At 37.3% G+C, this 16,347-nt stretch overlaps 1 protein-coding gene across 8 annotated transcripts in view; it reads left to right on the top strand.

Annotated features, from left to right (window-relative positions):
* RIMS1 (regulating synaptic membrane exocytosis 1) overlaps nucleotides 1-16,347 on the top strand; it is a 354,590-nt gene that overhangs the window by 262,539 nt on the left and 75,704 nt on the right. For 5 of the 8 annotated variants that reach the window (XM_075498194.1, XM_075498193.1, XM_075498185.1 and 2 more), the window contains one exon: nucleotides 6,584-6,696. The exons of 2 other annotated variants lie outside the window; for them this stretch is intronic. In XM_075498194.1, the coding sequence (XP_075354309.1) occupies nucleotides 6,584-6,696 (113 nt within the window). Of the gene's footprint in view, nucleotides 1-4,660; nucleotides 4,715-6,583; nucleotides 6,697-16,347 lie in introns of those variants that run through there. One more of the 8 variants, XM_075498192.1, reaches the window with a different exon arrangement.

Genomic DNA, 16,347 nt, shown 5'->3' on the forward strand with positions numbered 1-16,347 from the left:
ACTGTAAAATAGTTTTTATGAGATGAATTTTCATTTCAACTTATTTTTCAGTAGCTTCCTTATGTAGGCAAATCTTCCTATCATTTTAGACTTTTAGACTTCTTCCCTTGAAGTTTGCATCATAAAGGGTGTGTAATATCTTCTGGTAAGGGTTACAGCCATCTGAAATTTTTATGCTGATTTCTTTTTGTTCTGTAGCTTACTCCAGCAATTAATAGTGCGGGTAAGACTTGGAGGATTTCTGAATAGTACTGTTTGCCTGCACCTCCTTTCTGTCTTGACCATCTTGAACAGAAATATGAACTGCATAAAGAGCAAATTCTGTGTTTGTTGCAGACATCACAGAAAATGGTATAGCCTGTGCTAAGGCATCCATAAGTTTTCTGTAGTTTAGAAAAGACCAATATGGTTATCAGTTTTGATCATAGACCAGGTAATGGCACCAGTTGTTCGTGGCATTGAGCCCATACTTGGGTTTGAGCAAGAATGTCCTTTTAGAAAGGTATTTTCACTTAATGACTGCAAGTGATGGAAAATTGTTCCTTCTTAGCTACTGGGCATTATTATACCTGTATCTGCTAACATGAAGAGCCTTCTACTGTTAGAAATCTTCCCACAATCAAGCCATATTTGCCCTCTTTTTAATCATTTCTTAAATCTGTTTCTGCAAGACCATGTCCTGGACTATGTATAATTCTCATGACTTCTCCCTAAATCTTTTTACCAACAGTATGCTTTGAGTGAAAGTCTTCCTTAGATAAATTGAGTATCTTCCAGTTTCCATGGGGTTTTTTTAATGTCCTAAAACTCCCTATCTCTGTATGGCATTTAAGCATTTGTTGTTCTTTTTGTAAGCATGAAGGCTTATTTTCATGTACCTTGCCAAAATTTCCCTTCTCTTTTCTTGCTTTATTATTTGCTAGATAGCAACAAGTTTCCACTTCAGAGAGAGTGACATTTTTCTGGAGATACATGTGTAGCATGTACAGAAGTTCAGTTTTGGGTAGAAGGTGGTTTTTCTTGGATTTTGGTGATGGTCAAGAATCCAAGATGGTCACATTGCTACACAGAAGGTAGTTTCAGTGTTAAAACAATTCTAATCCTTTTTTCCAAAAGGAAAAAAGTGGGTTCTTTTTAGATGTTAATTATTGTCAAGATTCAAAGCTTTCCAAAGTCTACAGAATGTAGAGTCTCTTTGATGATTGTTGTAATGTGAAAGAGGTGGATATCTAAACAGGTAAGCTCAGGAATTAAAAACTAGAGCTAGAAAGGCAGCTACAGCATTTTCACTGTTCCTTGCTAGTTCAGTATTGCTGCATGTGGTACAATCCTTATTTAAATGACCTCACGTTTCATCCATTCTGCAATGAACTTAATAGATAGGTGTTTATAGCATCATGCCATTTAAGAAATTTTGGAAATAATATAGTTTAGTCCCTCTTTTGAGCCTTAAATAGGGGACTGAAAACCTCAAAATGACATCATTTTCTTTTGCACTGGTCACTACTGTTAGTGCAGCTTTTGTAGCTCTCACTGATTTTCATAGGATTGGTCTGTTGTTGATACCAATGCAGGTTGAATTTATTTTAAAGTCAGATTTCGTGCATTGCTAGATTCACATTCTAGATTCTAGACAGCTCTAACCTCTCTATCAGTTAAACAGCATATAGGGGTTGAAATGTGCCCATACTAGTTCTCTGAGGACAGAAATAAAGATGAGGACTGTCAACTAGTTAATGCCATCAGATATAACTCTATAAACCTTACCATAGTGCTGACATATTAAAAGGAGTATATAAATTCTTAGTAAAGAGATAATCTCTTAGAATAATTAAGAAATGGCCATCTCCTTTAAGAAAAAACAACTGTTGGCCTGTCATAATTTTCTCTGAGGCTAGTTTGCAGGCTGAAAATGAGAGCTGTAGCTATTTTCTTTAGTTTATTCCCTATCTCCTTAAGTAATGTATTATGGATTTGCATATTTTAGACAACTGAAGGAGAGCATGTGTTTTATAGGCTGTCAATAAAATAGGAAAAGCACATTCCTTATGATGGAAACATTTACCAAGAACTGCCTTTAAATTAATCAAAACTTCTTTTACCACAAGAAATACAAGCAAGTTTTTAAATTACTTTATGAGTAAAACCCCAACTATTCTATTATGTGCATACATTCTTTTACTAATACTGTGATCATCTCTGCAAAGATTGGAAATCCAGATGTTTAGTTGTACTTCCAACATGTAGCATGTTTAGAATCCTGTAACATCTGTTACGAATTACAGTACAGGGTGCACAATCTTCACAAGGATGTTTCTTGAATGACATGTGAGGAAGAGATGCAGGAGGAGCTGATGGACCTGCTAGCCTATGGGATAGGAGATGGTCTTAATCTTTGTAGACTATGTCTTCTTCCTTTGGATATCATTCACAGTGGAAGCCAGATGGGACGTAGCAGTGAGCTGAGTAATAAAATGAGTAATAGCTAAGGGAACTTTTGTTTGTTTGACAGAAGACCACATTGGGCAGTTAATTCTTGGTAGCTTGGTATGGCAGGTTGACCCAAGCCAGCAATTAAGCACCCACCATCCATTCACTCACTCCACCCTCTGCAGTGAGATGGGGGAGAGAACTGGAAGAGCAAAAGTGAGTAAATCTCATGGGCCGAGATAAAAACAGTTTAATAAGTGAAGAGAAAAAATGAAAAAAACCCAACCACAAACCCACCACCAAATGATACAAAAGCAATAACTCACCACCTCCCACCAGCAGACCACTTCCCAATCAGTCTCTGAGCAACAGCTACCTTGGAAAGACTACCCCCAATTTTATTGCTGAGGATAATGCTATATGGTCCGGAACATCCCTTTGGTCATTTGGGGTTAGCTGGCCTGGCTGTTTCCTCTCCCAGTCTCCAGCCTACTTGCTGGGGGGTGGGCAACATGAGAAACAGAGAAGGCCTTGGCATTGTGCAGGCACTGCTCAGCAATTGCTAAAACATTGGTGTGTTATCAACACTGTTTTAGTCAGAAGTCCAAAACTCAGCATCTCCAGAAGAAAATCACCTCCATCCCAGCCAGACGCAGTACACTTTGAATTACAGGAGTCAGACCAGATAATAAATATATTAATGGAGTTGAAGTGTAACATTTTGATTCCATTCGTATGTCTGTCTTTTCTCTCCTGCATGGCTTGATTGTTTATGTACATCATTGTTGTACAACCTTCACATGGTTTACATAAGAAGACCTGTTGTAGTAAAAGCTGTAGCTCTAAACTTGTGCTCCTTATCTAAGCAGTCTGCTTAATGAGTTCTCTTCTTTCAACTACTTCTTACACTGATTGATCTCACATCTGAATCAGCAGCTCTTGAAGAGATGAGTGTGATCACTCTTTCAAGTGTGACTTGTGACACCAAAGAGAGTAACATGTTGGCACGACTGATACTGATGGTAGTTCTACCACTCATTTCAGACGCTAGTGGTAAATCTCCATATTTTGAATTCTAGGGCCTCTGTAGAATTTAGAGGTCTTGGGATTACAGTGCTTCGATATGTAAATTACTGTGTAGTCCTACCTCTCAAGAGCTCCAGGAGAAGCACTCTGTAAATACTGATGTCCTGAAAGAAAGTAGAACCATATTTTTCTGAGAGACAGGTTAAGTTCTTGAAGCATTGTTTATGTCAAATTTTCATTACCTGTGGTAACCAGCTGTGTTCCAAGAAAGTAATGTGATCGTATGGTGGTGTTACCTATGGTTGTTACAGCTTCTGCTAATGTGCTTTTGCTCCTGTGTTAGACTTTTTTCTGCTTCTTGTGATTAACATGTAAAGAGTATAATAAGCTACTTACCAGGCAGACAAATTTTTCCATCACAGAATTAAGCTAGATACAACATATGTTCAGATGTGCATGGTAAGCAAACCTGAAAGGAACACAGTTGTATTTTCTAGAGCAGACTTACATTTCACACAGTTGCTTGCTTAGAAATACATTACCAGCTAATTGGTGAGCTAAATACATTTTACTCCATGCACGAAACTAAATTTCTCCATTAGAGAATTTAGATTTACTTCACAGTCCTCATTAATTGTTCTCATGTTATTTTATATAATGATATCTAATGATGCAAAACAGAACATAAGCATGGGGTTAAGGTTCAGGATTTAAACGTAACAAAAATCAAGCATTGCTGAGTTAAGGTTGAATATTTACCCAACCTTGACTGCAGTAGTTTTCACGTATAGTCACTGAAATAGCATCTCATTACATAATAGAATATTCTTTCTCAGGTATCATAAGTAATACAGAGTAATATTCTTTCATATAAATTATTTAGTATAACGTACAGTTGACAGGGTGAAGCACCTAAAAGTCACACAATGAAAGGGTTATTTTTTAGAGTAACTGTAATCTGTGCACCATACACATTTAGGGCTAAATTTTTAAAGGGGTCTCAATTTTCCCTCTGATTTTATATCCTCAGTCTATTTCATGCATGTATGATAGGATTAAGATATCTGAGTTTTTGACTTCAGTCACTAATTGATATATCTTAATCCTTTCATATCTGTCCGTAAAATAAGAGGCCATCTTTAAAAATTTCACCTAAAGTGCTCAATTTTGCCTTCAGATACCTCCATGCAACTTCCATTGAAGTAATTGGAGCTGTGCCTGCATATCTGATGGTGGAACTGGACTCATTGCAATTAAGGTACACATTTACCGACATAATTAGTCATCTGGAATAATCGCTGGGCCCAGTGTGACATTCTGCATGTGCAGAATTTCCTAGATTGGACCCTCTGCGTGTGGGAGGTTGAAGGTTACAATAACTTTATTTCTTGCCTTAAATTTGTAGCTATAGCAGAACTTTAATGTCATTTGCTGTATTTAATTTTCCTATTTTAAGTAAGAAATGTGGAAGGAGGACATGAAAACAACATATTTTTCACAGTGATGTCTTTGTATATTTTTTCATACCCAACCAGCACACAGACATTCCATGGTTTCCACGAACACTTTACAGATGGTACGTGCATGCACAATTGTGATTTGTGCAATAGCACAAATTTAAAATATGCAACCCCGAGTGTACTGCTTTCTTTTCATATCTTTGTGCTCGCAAAGCACAGACAAAAAGTAGATGTGTAAAGAATCCCACAGTTAACTAGCAGCATAAAACCCAGATATGACAACATTGGTACCTCTTAATTCACAATAAAGATCTGTAAACAACATGATAGAGTACTTATTTTCCCCTAATTTAAAATTCTCTGTGTTTTGTCATTGATTTCATGCAGCTTTTAAATTGGCGTCTCTCTCCTGTCACTGATCTGGGGAGCGGCCGTTTACAAAAATCTTGACTTTTAAAACTAATCGTTTTGGAGAGAGTCATATAAGTCCATGGTTGGCCCAAAAGCAGAAGATTTCGTGGAGGTTTTCCCAAATAAAATGCCAGTCTTGAATTTGTGACCACACAAAAAATTCCAACTAAAATAAGTTGTTCTGGGATGTTATAACCTGTTAAAACACAATGAACATAGTGAGTACTCCTGTGATGTAGAATAGTGACTGATGAATATTTGGGTCTTGTTCTAGAACTGTTAAAAAAGTGCCAGTTTTCAAGGTATTGGTTTTATCGGTATTCCATTTATAGTGCTACCAAGTTTAAGAATGGCAGAATATATAGTATATAATATCCTCTGAAAATTATCCACTACCACAATGGTTAACTTATTTTAAGGAAGCCTTAGCCCAGGGGCTTTCACACCACTCTTTCCATTAGTGCAAGGTCATCTTCCTGTGGCAAGCACAGCCAATATTAATTGCCATAACTCGTTCAAATTGAAGAAGATGCTCTTTATAGCACCACAGCTTCTTGAAGGTTTAAGATTAGATTTTTTTTTTAAACAAACATTGTCCAGACAAACATTGGAAATTGAAAACACAAGAACAAATAATTTCTTTGAAGTAGAAGTGAACATTAGAGAGCAAAGTAGTGCTTTTAAAGGACTTTCTGTAAAAAAAAAATACTAGAAAATTACTGTATTTTTTACTATGACTGGTTGAATGGAGAAATTATTCCTCTCAAATAATATTTAGCTATGGTAAGCACTTATGTTTTAAGATAGAAGTAGGAGTTAATTACTTTAAAAATAAATTTTAATACCTGTTTAATGCATTAATTCTTAGAATGCTACTGTAATATTTTCTACATTTAAGCAATTACATGGTTAGATGATCATGGATTTATGTCCCCTGCATCCAGAGTACTTAACAGGTTTATAATTCAGCTTATCACCTAAATTCTTTCACTCTTTTCATATCTGTTGCACCAGCTTGATTATGTATAGGAAATTGGGATGTCTGCCCATTTTCAGGTAAAGACTCTTGCAATGGAAGTGGTTGATTTCTTGACATTAGTGTTCCTTTGTTCTGTGTTTACACCCTGCTTGTTCTACATGTTTGTACATTTCTTTGTTTCGTTGAGATGGAAATAAGTTAAAATTGTTGCTAAACCATTTGTTTTTCCAAAAGGTTTTCACTATTTTTAATTGATTTTCATTGTGTGTTTTTGCAGCAAGCTTAGTAGTGGAGGAGCGAACGAGACAGATGAAAATGAAAGTGCACCGTTATAATCAGACATCAGGGTCTGGTTCTAGCCAAGAACATGAGCGTGAGCAATATACCAAGGTAAAGTCAGTAGTATTGAAATGATACTTTGGCTTGAAAATTGAAGGCATAAACCTGTTTATTTAAAATATTATATAACCCTCAAGAACACTGTGTTATAAAGCCTGACAGAAATGTCTTCGAGTAATAGCTTTTTAACATCGTTTTTACCCCCATCTGATGTGCATTAGACTTAGTCTTTGATGTCACCTAAAATGAATCTGCAAAAAGCAGAACACTTCAAAACTAGCTCAGGGAAGAAAGATCCTTCAACAGCTGTTAAACAAAGCCATGTCACCTCTAGCTTAGGAAATCCCTGGGCTGCAAATCCCTGGAGGCTGGAAAAGTGGGCCATGAAAGTATCATTGTATGTTGGCCTATTGTATGTTGGCCATTGTATGTTGGCCACTGTATGTTGGCCATTCTCTAGGCCCTTGCTGTTGTTGGACGTGTAGAGAGCTAGGCAGAATTAGATCCAATCCCATGCAGCTGTTCTTATATTTGTATAATTTTTTTGCATTCAAATAATGTCACAGATAAAGTATTTCGTTTCGTGAAATACATACTTGATTACTTTGATCTCCTTTTCTAATGAAAGTGTAAAGATTTCCTCTGATAATTAAGTGTACATGAAATTACATTAATGAAGTTATATAGAGGGACCTTTTTATTTTCATTGACAATGCTAAAATGATATCCCACAACCTTGTAAGTTTAAAACTGTATAGGCTTCTGAGCAAACTGCTGAAAACGTCTCACACATCTCCACTGCCACTTACAAATCAAGTTGTGAGGGGCTGGAGCTGAACTTTCTCCTAAAGCCATTTTGCCTTGTGGCATCTAATGGAGGGGGAACATTTGCAGAAGTCAGGAGCGAAAAAGTTTAGTTAGATTCTGTGTTTCCTTTTAGAGATACAGCACTGTGTTGGTGTAGGCAAAGTAAAGGGCAGGGACAACACCAGTGGTGACTCAGTTGTGTGGGAAGCATTCCTGCAATTCTCTTCATCTAGTGCTATGGAGAGTTACGTGCTTTCAACGAGTGACCACAGGATGGCAGTATGAATGTAAAAGTCCACGGTACAAAAGTCAAAGACACACATAGCAACTGTGTGCGTTAAAAATAAGGTCTCAGAATAACAGTAGTTGGAAACAAATCACAGCTTATATTAATTTAGACTTTCATGCTTCAAGAGCCACATTTCAAAGACTTTCTTCACATCAATAAGAACTAAATGCTTGTATTTTTATTTCTATCTTTTAAAAGAGAAGAACTTTCCATTTGTGAACTGGTGCCATACAGAAAACAACAAACATTGTCAAGCTCTCAACAGCTGCGGACATCGGAACGCTCCTGGCGTTTATTGCCGTAGCGCAGCCACTGGACTTTCTGTCCCTGCCCCTCCAGGGTCACTTCCCTGTGTTTCACAGAACTGATGCATGCTCCTGGAGGCAGAGGTTAAAATAATGGATAAGTGAGGTACTCAGCAGAAGCAAAATCAGAAATGTACTTAGGAATGGGTAAATAGGCAATTGAGCATCTATCTTGTACTATCTAACAGATTTGAAAGAGTTGTTCAAGATCTTGGTACAGTTAAATATGGAAACAACTTTAATAACGATGTTTCTTTTTTGAGACCACCCTACTGTGAACATAGAACGTAAATGAAATAGTTCTCAAAGGGAAGAGGAATAAGAGAAACAGGGCTTTAGGTCCTCAATTGCCAAATTGTGCAATATCAATGCTATTAAAAAAAACCCCAAAACAAAAAACTATTGGGATGGAAATTTCCAATGAGATCATCTGTCAGAAACCAGAATTTGTATACTAATTAGAAAAGCTCATTTGATATTGGGTTTGCTGTTACCTTCACAAGTCGTCAACTCAGGACAAGAGGGTGAGATGCAGTGTGTCTCTGTGGTACTTCCCAACCAGTTCATGTGTTAAAAAAATAGTAAAAATGCATTTGATCAAGTTTGCAGGAGAGAATGGCAATGTGTGATCTGGGCAGGTTGACCAAACATATACCTTTGTTCATTGTCAAAGGCCAGTTCTCTGATTTGGATTAACTGTGCTTACAGATTGATTCAAATGTTCACATTTTTTCATTATGAAACATTTTTTATCCTGACTCTCTTTAATGTTTATCATAAGCATTATTTTTGCTCCTCAATATATTTTTCTTATTGTGCTAATGTAAGTCCCGTGTATGGTGAAATAGTCATTGGAAAACATCAATCTGCAATGTTACCAGTTTCCCCTATCCTCTAGTAGCTAGAGTTTTCTAGTATCATCTTTAGTTTTTAAATATATGTGGAAATGAAATCAAAATTGAAATCACAGCATGATGAGTACTAGATGGAAGGAACTCTGTTGAAGTATTGTTTATTCATAATTTTTAAAAAAGGTATGACCACAACTTTAAGGAAGCAAATTCCCTGTCCATTGTTACAAGAAAAATATTTTTGAGGTATCTGGTGTTCTGAAAGACATTGGCTCCTTTCCATGCTAAAAACAGTAGTAAGGAGAATTAATGACTTGTACTGGACTTTAAATCAAAAAATCTTTAACTTTTCATGTATTTTCTACATGATAATGGTGTAGTCCTAGATAGGATGGTCCAACCTATAAGAAATTTTGAAGTGCTGAGAACAAATTATATTAGCACATTCTAACACTCTGTACTATATTCAATGATGTAGCTGTTTGCTTCATATCACTATGGTGATAATCATCACTAAAAATGTTACTAAAGCAAACTTTGTGCTACTGTCTTTCTTTACCCTCAGAAGATGCTGAAAGAGTCAGGAAAATAAACCAGACAGATGAAGATTTAGACAGCTCTAATGAAAATGTAGTAAGTCATATCGGGTGGTACAGTAAAGCTGATGACTGAGACTTCTAAAGGCTTCAGACTATACCTAATTTCTGCTGCCAAAATCTGTGAAAAGTCTTTGAAAGCTGCAGGAGCAAGACTTCCTTTAAATGAAAAAGAAAAAATGTTCAGTGGTCTAATAGACATTTTGGAATAGTGAGAAAGAAATATTAAATAGCTATTAAAGGAATGGCAGTTACAGGCAGAGTTTGTCCCTCTTCAACAGAAATGCTTCTTTCTTTCCCAAGTAGCAGTGTTTGCCCACTGCTTCAGAAAATAAGTATTTATGTTTATTAGAGAAATTACGCTGTGCCGTACATTGAGAAAATATTCCTTTCTGCTTTTCAGAGCAATCAGCTCGCATTTGATTCTTCCACTATTTTAGTATTTGCAAATATGCTTGTTTTATTACACATAAAATTCTCTAAGCCTTTCAAAAATTTTCCGTCAGCATGGACTGGATCTCCTTTGCAATAGTTAATTATGTGTATGCAAAATTAATTTCTTAAATTTAAATATGTTTTCTCTTATATTGAAACAAGCCCTTTTTTCAGAGGTATCGTAACATGGCCGTTGCAATTTCCAATCCATTTCTGGTGTATTTCTTCCATTTTTGTAATTTCTCCCACTCAGTTTCTCAATCTTCTAGTCTCAGTAAGCAAGCACTAGTTTTTCAAGCATGCACCATGCAAGTTATTGTGTAAACGTTTTTGAACATCTGTGTTTTAAACATCCATTAATGGATTTTGAATGCGTAACTGTCTGCTCTACAGCATTTTTGTAGGTCTTGATGGCTGTTCCACTCTGTTTTGAGACCCTCACAGAGTTCACATGCTTATTTCCTCCAGTTCCAATGGCAAGACTCCATAATTTATGTAAAACAGTTAAATTCTAAAAAGCAAATAATAATAATAAAAAAAAACAACAAACCCTCTGTGGATTTGGCAAAAGGGTTTAAAGAAGAGCTTGAAACATCTCTCTGCCTTCTTTCTTGTATACTGGTAAGGCTGTAGTGGCTAGGATGCACATATTTGTGCTGTTTCAGTGTTTGAGAGAATCAAAACACTTTGGTAGCATAATTCTGTATTTGCATAGATATAAATGACAGTATATCTTAATTAAGCTCTTAATTCAAAATACAGTAAGTTTTTTATTCCAGATGCCACACACAAACACCATGTTGCAGCTGCTCCGGCTTTCCAGAGAATGTGCAACACATTTTTTTGGAAGGTCTGTTTATTCAAGAGAGTTTCTGATCAGAGCACTGTAGTATGTACTTAAAAGGACATCACTCTATATTTAGATGCACTACCAACTCAGTTAACACTGTATGTGATTGGAAAGCATTTAGCATAAAAGTGTAATCATAGCATTAGTTCAGTGGCACTCTGTGGACTTAACTTGATAGTTAATGTCTACAAGGAAGGGCTGGATAGGAGATTCAGGATGATAGGGGACTGATTATGTTAAGTTTTATGTGATGCTGAGCAAGGCACTTAGGGCTGTGTATAGAAAATGCTCTTGGACATTGATGTGATGAGTATCTTGTTTTGATCCCCCTTCATCCACTTTCAAGAAAAAAAGATTTACGATCTATCATATTGATACAACAGTCACTCCAGTCCAGTACTGGTAGGGTTTCACAAAATTCAATGAGGTCCATTCATTCAACTCGTGGGCTTCACTGCAGTTTTCCCATGGTTTGACTTGCTTGTTTTTACTGTTCCCTGTTAGGAAGTTGAATGATGTTAACAGTAGTTGAGTTGGATACAATTATGGGAAGAGTTACTTAGAATTGCTGCTGCTTACTGGGCTCTGGACCATCACGTGAGCTGCTCCTAAGACACAGACCCAGATGCTGATAGGAGTCAGAGATGGGACCTGGACGCACGAAGGTGCTGACTGCGGGGCCATGAACCCCAGCAGCATTTGGAGGAACCGTGTGTGAGCAGTAATAAAACTCGAGGTGTTTTGTGCATGATTCAGCATTTCCTGACAAAATTCCTTGTTAGAGTAAGGTGCCTCAAAAGATAGCTGTGATCTCAAGACTTGCATAAGCCCCTGGATGAATCTAGCCCTTAGTGTTTCTGGTCTGGATTTCTCTTTCCTCATTTTAATTTCCTCATTTTAATCCCCATTTAATTTTCCCATTTAATTTCCTCATTTTAAGCATTTAATGAGGCACATATTTTCAGAGATTAGTCACCTGAGGCTTTTTTGGTAGTCAGAAGAGGGCACACTCCTTCGATTTTCAAAGCTCTAAATCAGTGTATTCTCCATGCTTTTGGGAGATAAATCTAGAAATAAAATTACCTATTAATATGGAAGATAATATAATTATAATGGACTATTAAATGACTTATAAAATGTGCCTTATAATTAGTAAAATTGCTAACATTGTTAGTCATTGAGGAAATGTAAAAGTATTCATGAAGTACACTCTTTTGGTTTACGTCTATGCTCTTTCCATTGACGTTAACACATCTGCAGTTCATCATACCCTTTTTTTTTTCATTTTGCTGGCATAGAAGAAGCAGCAACTCCACAGGTGGTAAAGTGAATGGAAGAACTGCATTTCAACTGTTTATATTTTGGATAGTTATATTGAAAAAAAATCTGTCTTTGTATTGCAGAAGTAGACAGTGCAGATAGTTTGCGCATTTGAAGATAGCTGCTATTAATGTTTGAAAAACCAGACCTACTCTTTAGGAATTGCTATCAGAGTTGCTGCAAACTTCAGCAACTCTCCTAATGTGATAAATAGCGCACCTCGGAATAGAAATGTTACATAAGCTTTAACTCTGTAAGACACAGAGTTGAAGGAGAAGTGATTGCACTGAAAATTCACTTTATTTTGAAGCTTCAAAATTATTTTTATATAATATTTAAATATAACATGGCAGGGAAATTTATTACAAATATATGCAGAGTTATGAAGAACAGTAGTTTTCTAGATGAGCAGGACTGCATCATATTACTTTTGAGCCCAGTTGGAAGCCTGCAGGCATTACTTTAATTCAGATACCAAATAAGTGGACCTTAGGCCAGGACATTTTTCTTCTGAATGATAAGATCAGGTGTATTGCAAGAGTAAAGTGTTCTTCTTTTAATGGTCACTGATTTGTGGAAGAGTACTGTTTACTTCTGTCTATATTTGAGGGGAAAAATGTTAACTTCAAAATTGCTTTCGTTTTGTTCATCTGTTAGATAAGATGACTGTTTGATTATCAGATTTTACCAAAAAGGGGTAGGTAGGGAATAAGCGGGAAAAGTTGTATGCCTCCTGTAGAGGACACTGAATTCAGTAGAAGCAGCAGCTATAGGAAGGAAGAACTAAATCTGGAAGAAGAAGTAGTAAAATGTAAATGCTGCAGCACTCAGCATTAACTTTCAACATCACCACTTTTTGTGCTAATCTCTATTTCTGTGAAGGGAAGGGTTTTCAGTTTCTTGGGAATCACAGCCCTGGTATGCAGTATAAAGGGGTAGTAAAAGCTCAACCGTACCATGAAAATCTCATTTAGGAAGGGAAGCTCCATGTTTTATGCAGTAGCGCTGTGACTAGACTACCAAGTCAAGTGGAAGACATGGATTCAGTTTTTTCTTTGTCTCCCATCTCACCATAAAATTCTCTGCTTACCAACATATGAAAGACTGGCTGTTAAGCCAGTCTGATAAAGCAATTCCATTTTGTACAGACTGCTGGACTATAGGGAGCAAGACAGAGTGAGGATAGCTACATAGCCCCCACTCATGGGGGATGATACCTGGGCTGAAGACCCTACAGCAATAAATGGTTTCATATTGATACCAAACAGTCATTTGATGAGGCTGAGTCCCTAAACAGTCACTGATATACAAGCTGGGACTGCTGACTTCTCTCCCAGTATCCTAACCAGTAAGCCGGACAACCATGCTTGATGCTTTCTCTCTCTCCTCCCCATCTTTCCCAGCCCACGTATGTAGGCATTGAAAGGTGAAGCAAATTCAGTACAAGTGAAACAGAGGGTCTTCCGCTGCCCCACATGGCATATATAGTCCACTGTGTTCAACTTTGTTATTCTGCGGTTGAATAATTAATTGGGTGCTAAACAAACAGCCAGATTCAGGTGTGGCTTGGTACAAAGGCCAGCAGCCTATACCTCCCTCAACACTTAAGTAGAAGAAAGGCTTCCAGCAGGAGGGAGGAAGGAAGTCACTGCATCTGGCCTTGATGGTTCCCCTGATGGGAGAGCTCAGGTGGTGCCAGCCTTCTCCAGCAGCACGTCGTGCTTGCTCAAGGACCACATGAATCTTCTTCTACCATTCCAGATTCGCTGTATGCACTCTCAAACCAAGGGCCACAAAGAGAATGTGGACTTCTTGGTGAGGAAGGAAAGTAAATAGACATCATAATGACAGAGGGGGGAAGTCAGATTGTCGTCAGCAAATACAAGTAAAACATGGAGATATTTCTGAAACACTCTGTTACCATGCATAAAACCCCATGTATTTGAGAGAGACTGCATGGTTGTATTTTAAACAAAGTATTTTAAAAATCTCACCTGCAGAGGAATGATTTCTAGATATAGTTTAAATATATAGGAAGGGTGAAATCCCTATTTCACTGAAATCAATAGAAATTTAGTATTTAATAGGATCATTATTTCTTTTGCAGATTGCAATTCTATTTAGCTCAATGGAAAACCAGAACATTCCATGTTTTCAGATGCTTTTCATATTTTTAGATGCCTCATTTTAGGAAAGCTTAAAGGATTCATTAGGAATTCTGTGGGAATTTTGCATAAAATATCAGAGCTGGCTCAGGAGTGAGACAGTTTAACTTGAACTGGAAAAAATTAACCATTCAGTTTTCCAGCCTCTGAACATTTATGTTTAGCATAAGTAAAGTTTTCATAGCTTATTCTTGCTTTGAATTTTTAGACTTTAGAAGAAAAATATGTCATCTAAAGAAATTTAAATGTTTCATTATTATGAAATAGAGCTGATAAGAATTAGTATGTTTTGTATTTCCATTTCAGAGAGGTTTATTTTGCAGTCTCAAGGAGGGCAAGCAGCAAAATTATTTCACAGACTCTACAAGCCATTTTGAAAAGGTGGTCTGAATAAATGTATCAGCATAGTCTCACCTTAACTCCATTGGTCATTTATATTCAGATAAGTCACACAAAGTCACTTGGAAAGAGAATCTCCAAATAAATCCTTGCTGTAGTTGAAAGTATTTTTAAATACTGGAGTTCTTGAGTTCTCTGTGTTACCCACTTTATTAAGTCAGAGTTCTGCTGCATCTGTTTCCATGTCAATGCCTGTTAGATGTTATTTGAGCTCAAAGTCATCATGCTCCAAGCTATTCTGAAATCATCTGCAGAGTTTCATTTAGTATTTGAAGCTGAAAATTTACCTTTAGTAAACCAGAGCTTTCTTTCCCACAGATGTTTTTATTCAGTCAGCCAGTGCAAGCCCCTCACAGGGTATTGCTGATAATTTCCTCAATGCACACTCCTCAGGTCAAACCCCCAGGTTTTTATTCATAAATTGGTTTGTGTTTTTAATCTTGGTGTATGCCATCCAGGAGCTGTGAGTAACCCTGAAACACACGCTGAGACACTAAATTTGTATAACCTCCATTTCTCCTACAGATTTCTATATTTATAGTCAGTGCTTAGTACGCTCTTTATTCCCTCCCCTTGTCTACTCCCATTAACTTCCTCATCTTATCTTAGATGTTTTACCAAGAGGTTTCCAAATGTGCTGTGTAGACCTCACACATAGTTACTGAAAGGCACCGGAGCAATAGAAGATAAACCTGGCTTAAGGACAGGAGGCCTGATACATTCATCTGTACAAACCCGAGCTTGTGTTTGCCAGCCTTTTAAAGTTACAGCATGACATTTGCCAACTGACTCAGCCTGCAACCCATTGCGTAGCTGAGCTGAGGATATTCACAGACTGTCACAGCTTTGTGTATAATTCATAAATAAACTTTTATGACTTGAGATTTTACAGAGCACAGATCTGGAAAATGAACTCCCTAGAGTGTCTTGTCAAAAACTGCCTCGTGTTCCCACATGTTAATAGTTTTCCCATAATATGCCCTGGGAAGTATACCACTGGTTTAGTCACTTTACAGCCAAGGATACCTTGCTCTCTAACGATAGTGGGTTTTAGTTTTGTGAACCTGACAATGATTTGATCCTCGTATCTGTGTGGCTGAAGATTTAGGTAAGTGTGACATTGCTAGGATTGAAGCTTTCTTTTCATAGAGTCATAGAATCATAGAATCATTTAGGTTGGAAAAGACCTTTAAGATCATCAAGTCCAACCGTTAACCTAACACTGCCAAGTCCACCACTAAACTACGTCCCTCAGCACCGCCTCTACACATCTTTTGAATCCCTCCAGGGATGGTGACTCAACCACTTCCCTGGGTAGCCTGTTCCAATGCTTGACAACCCTTTCGGTGAAGAAATTTTTCCTAATATCCAGTCTAAACCTCCCCTGGTGCAACTTGAGGCCATTTCCTCTTGTCCTATGGCTTGTTACTTGGGAGAAGACCCTTTCAGGTAGTTGTAGAGAGCAATAAGATCTCCCCTCAGCCTCCTTTTCTCCAGACTAAACAACCCCAGTTCCCTTTATATATGTCTGAACGATGATGTGAGTAATACGAGCATTATGTAATAGGCGGTGTGATGTCACAGTTGGTTTTAACTAATCAAAGCTTCTGCTGTTAGCAAAAGGGTAGTAATTTCTATCCCCATCCAAATATTCCTCCTGCTGGGTCTTCTGCTTGTTCTCACAT

Source organism: Mycteria americana, chromosome 3, assembly GCF_035582795.1.
Source record: "Mycteria americana isolate JAX WOST 10 ecotype Jacksonville Zoo and Gardens chromosome 3, USCA_MyAme_1.0, whole genome shotgun sequence".
Lineage (NCBI taxonomy): Eukaryota > Metazoa > Chordata > Aves > Ciconiiformes > Ciconiidae > Mycteria > Mycteria americana.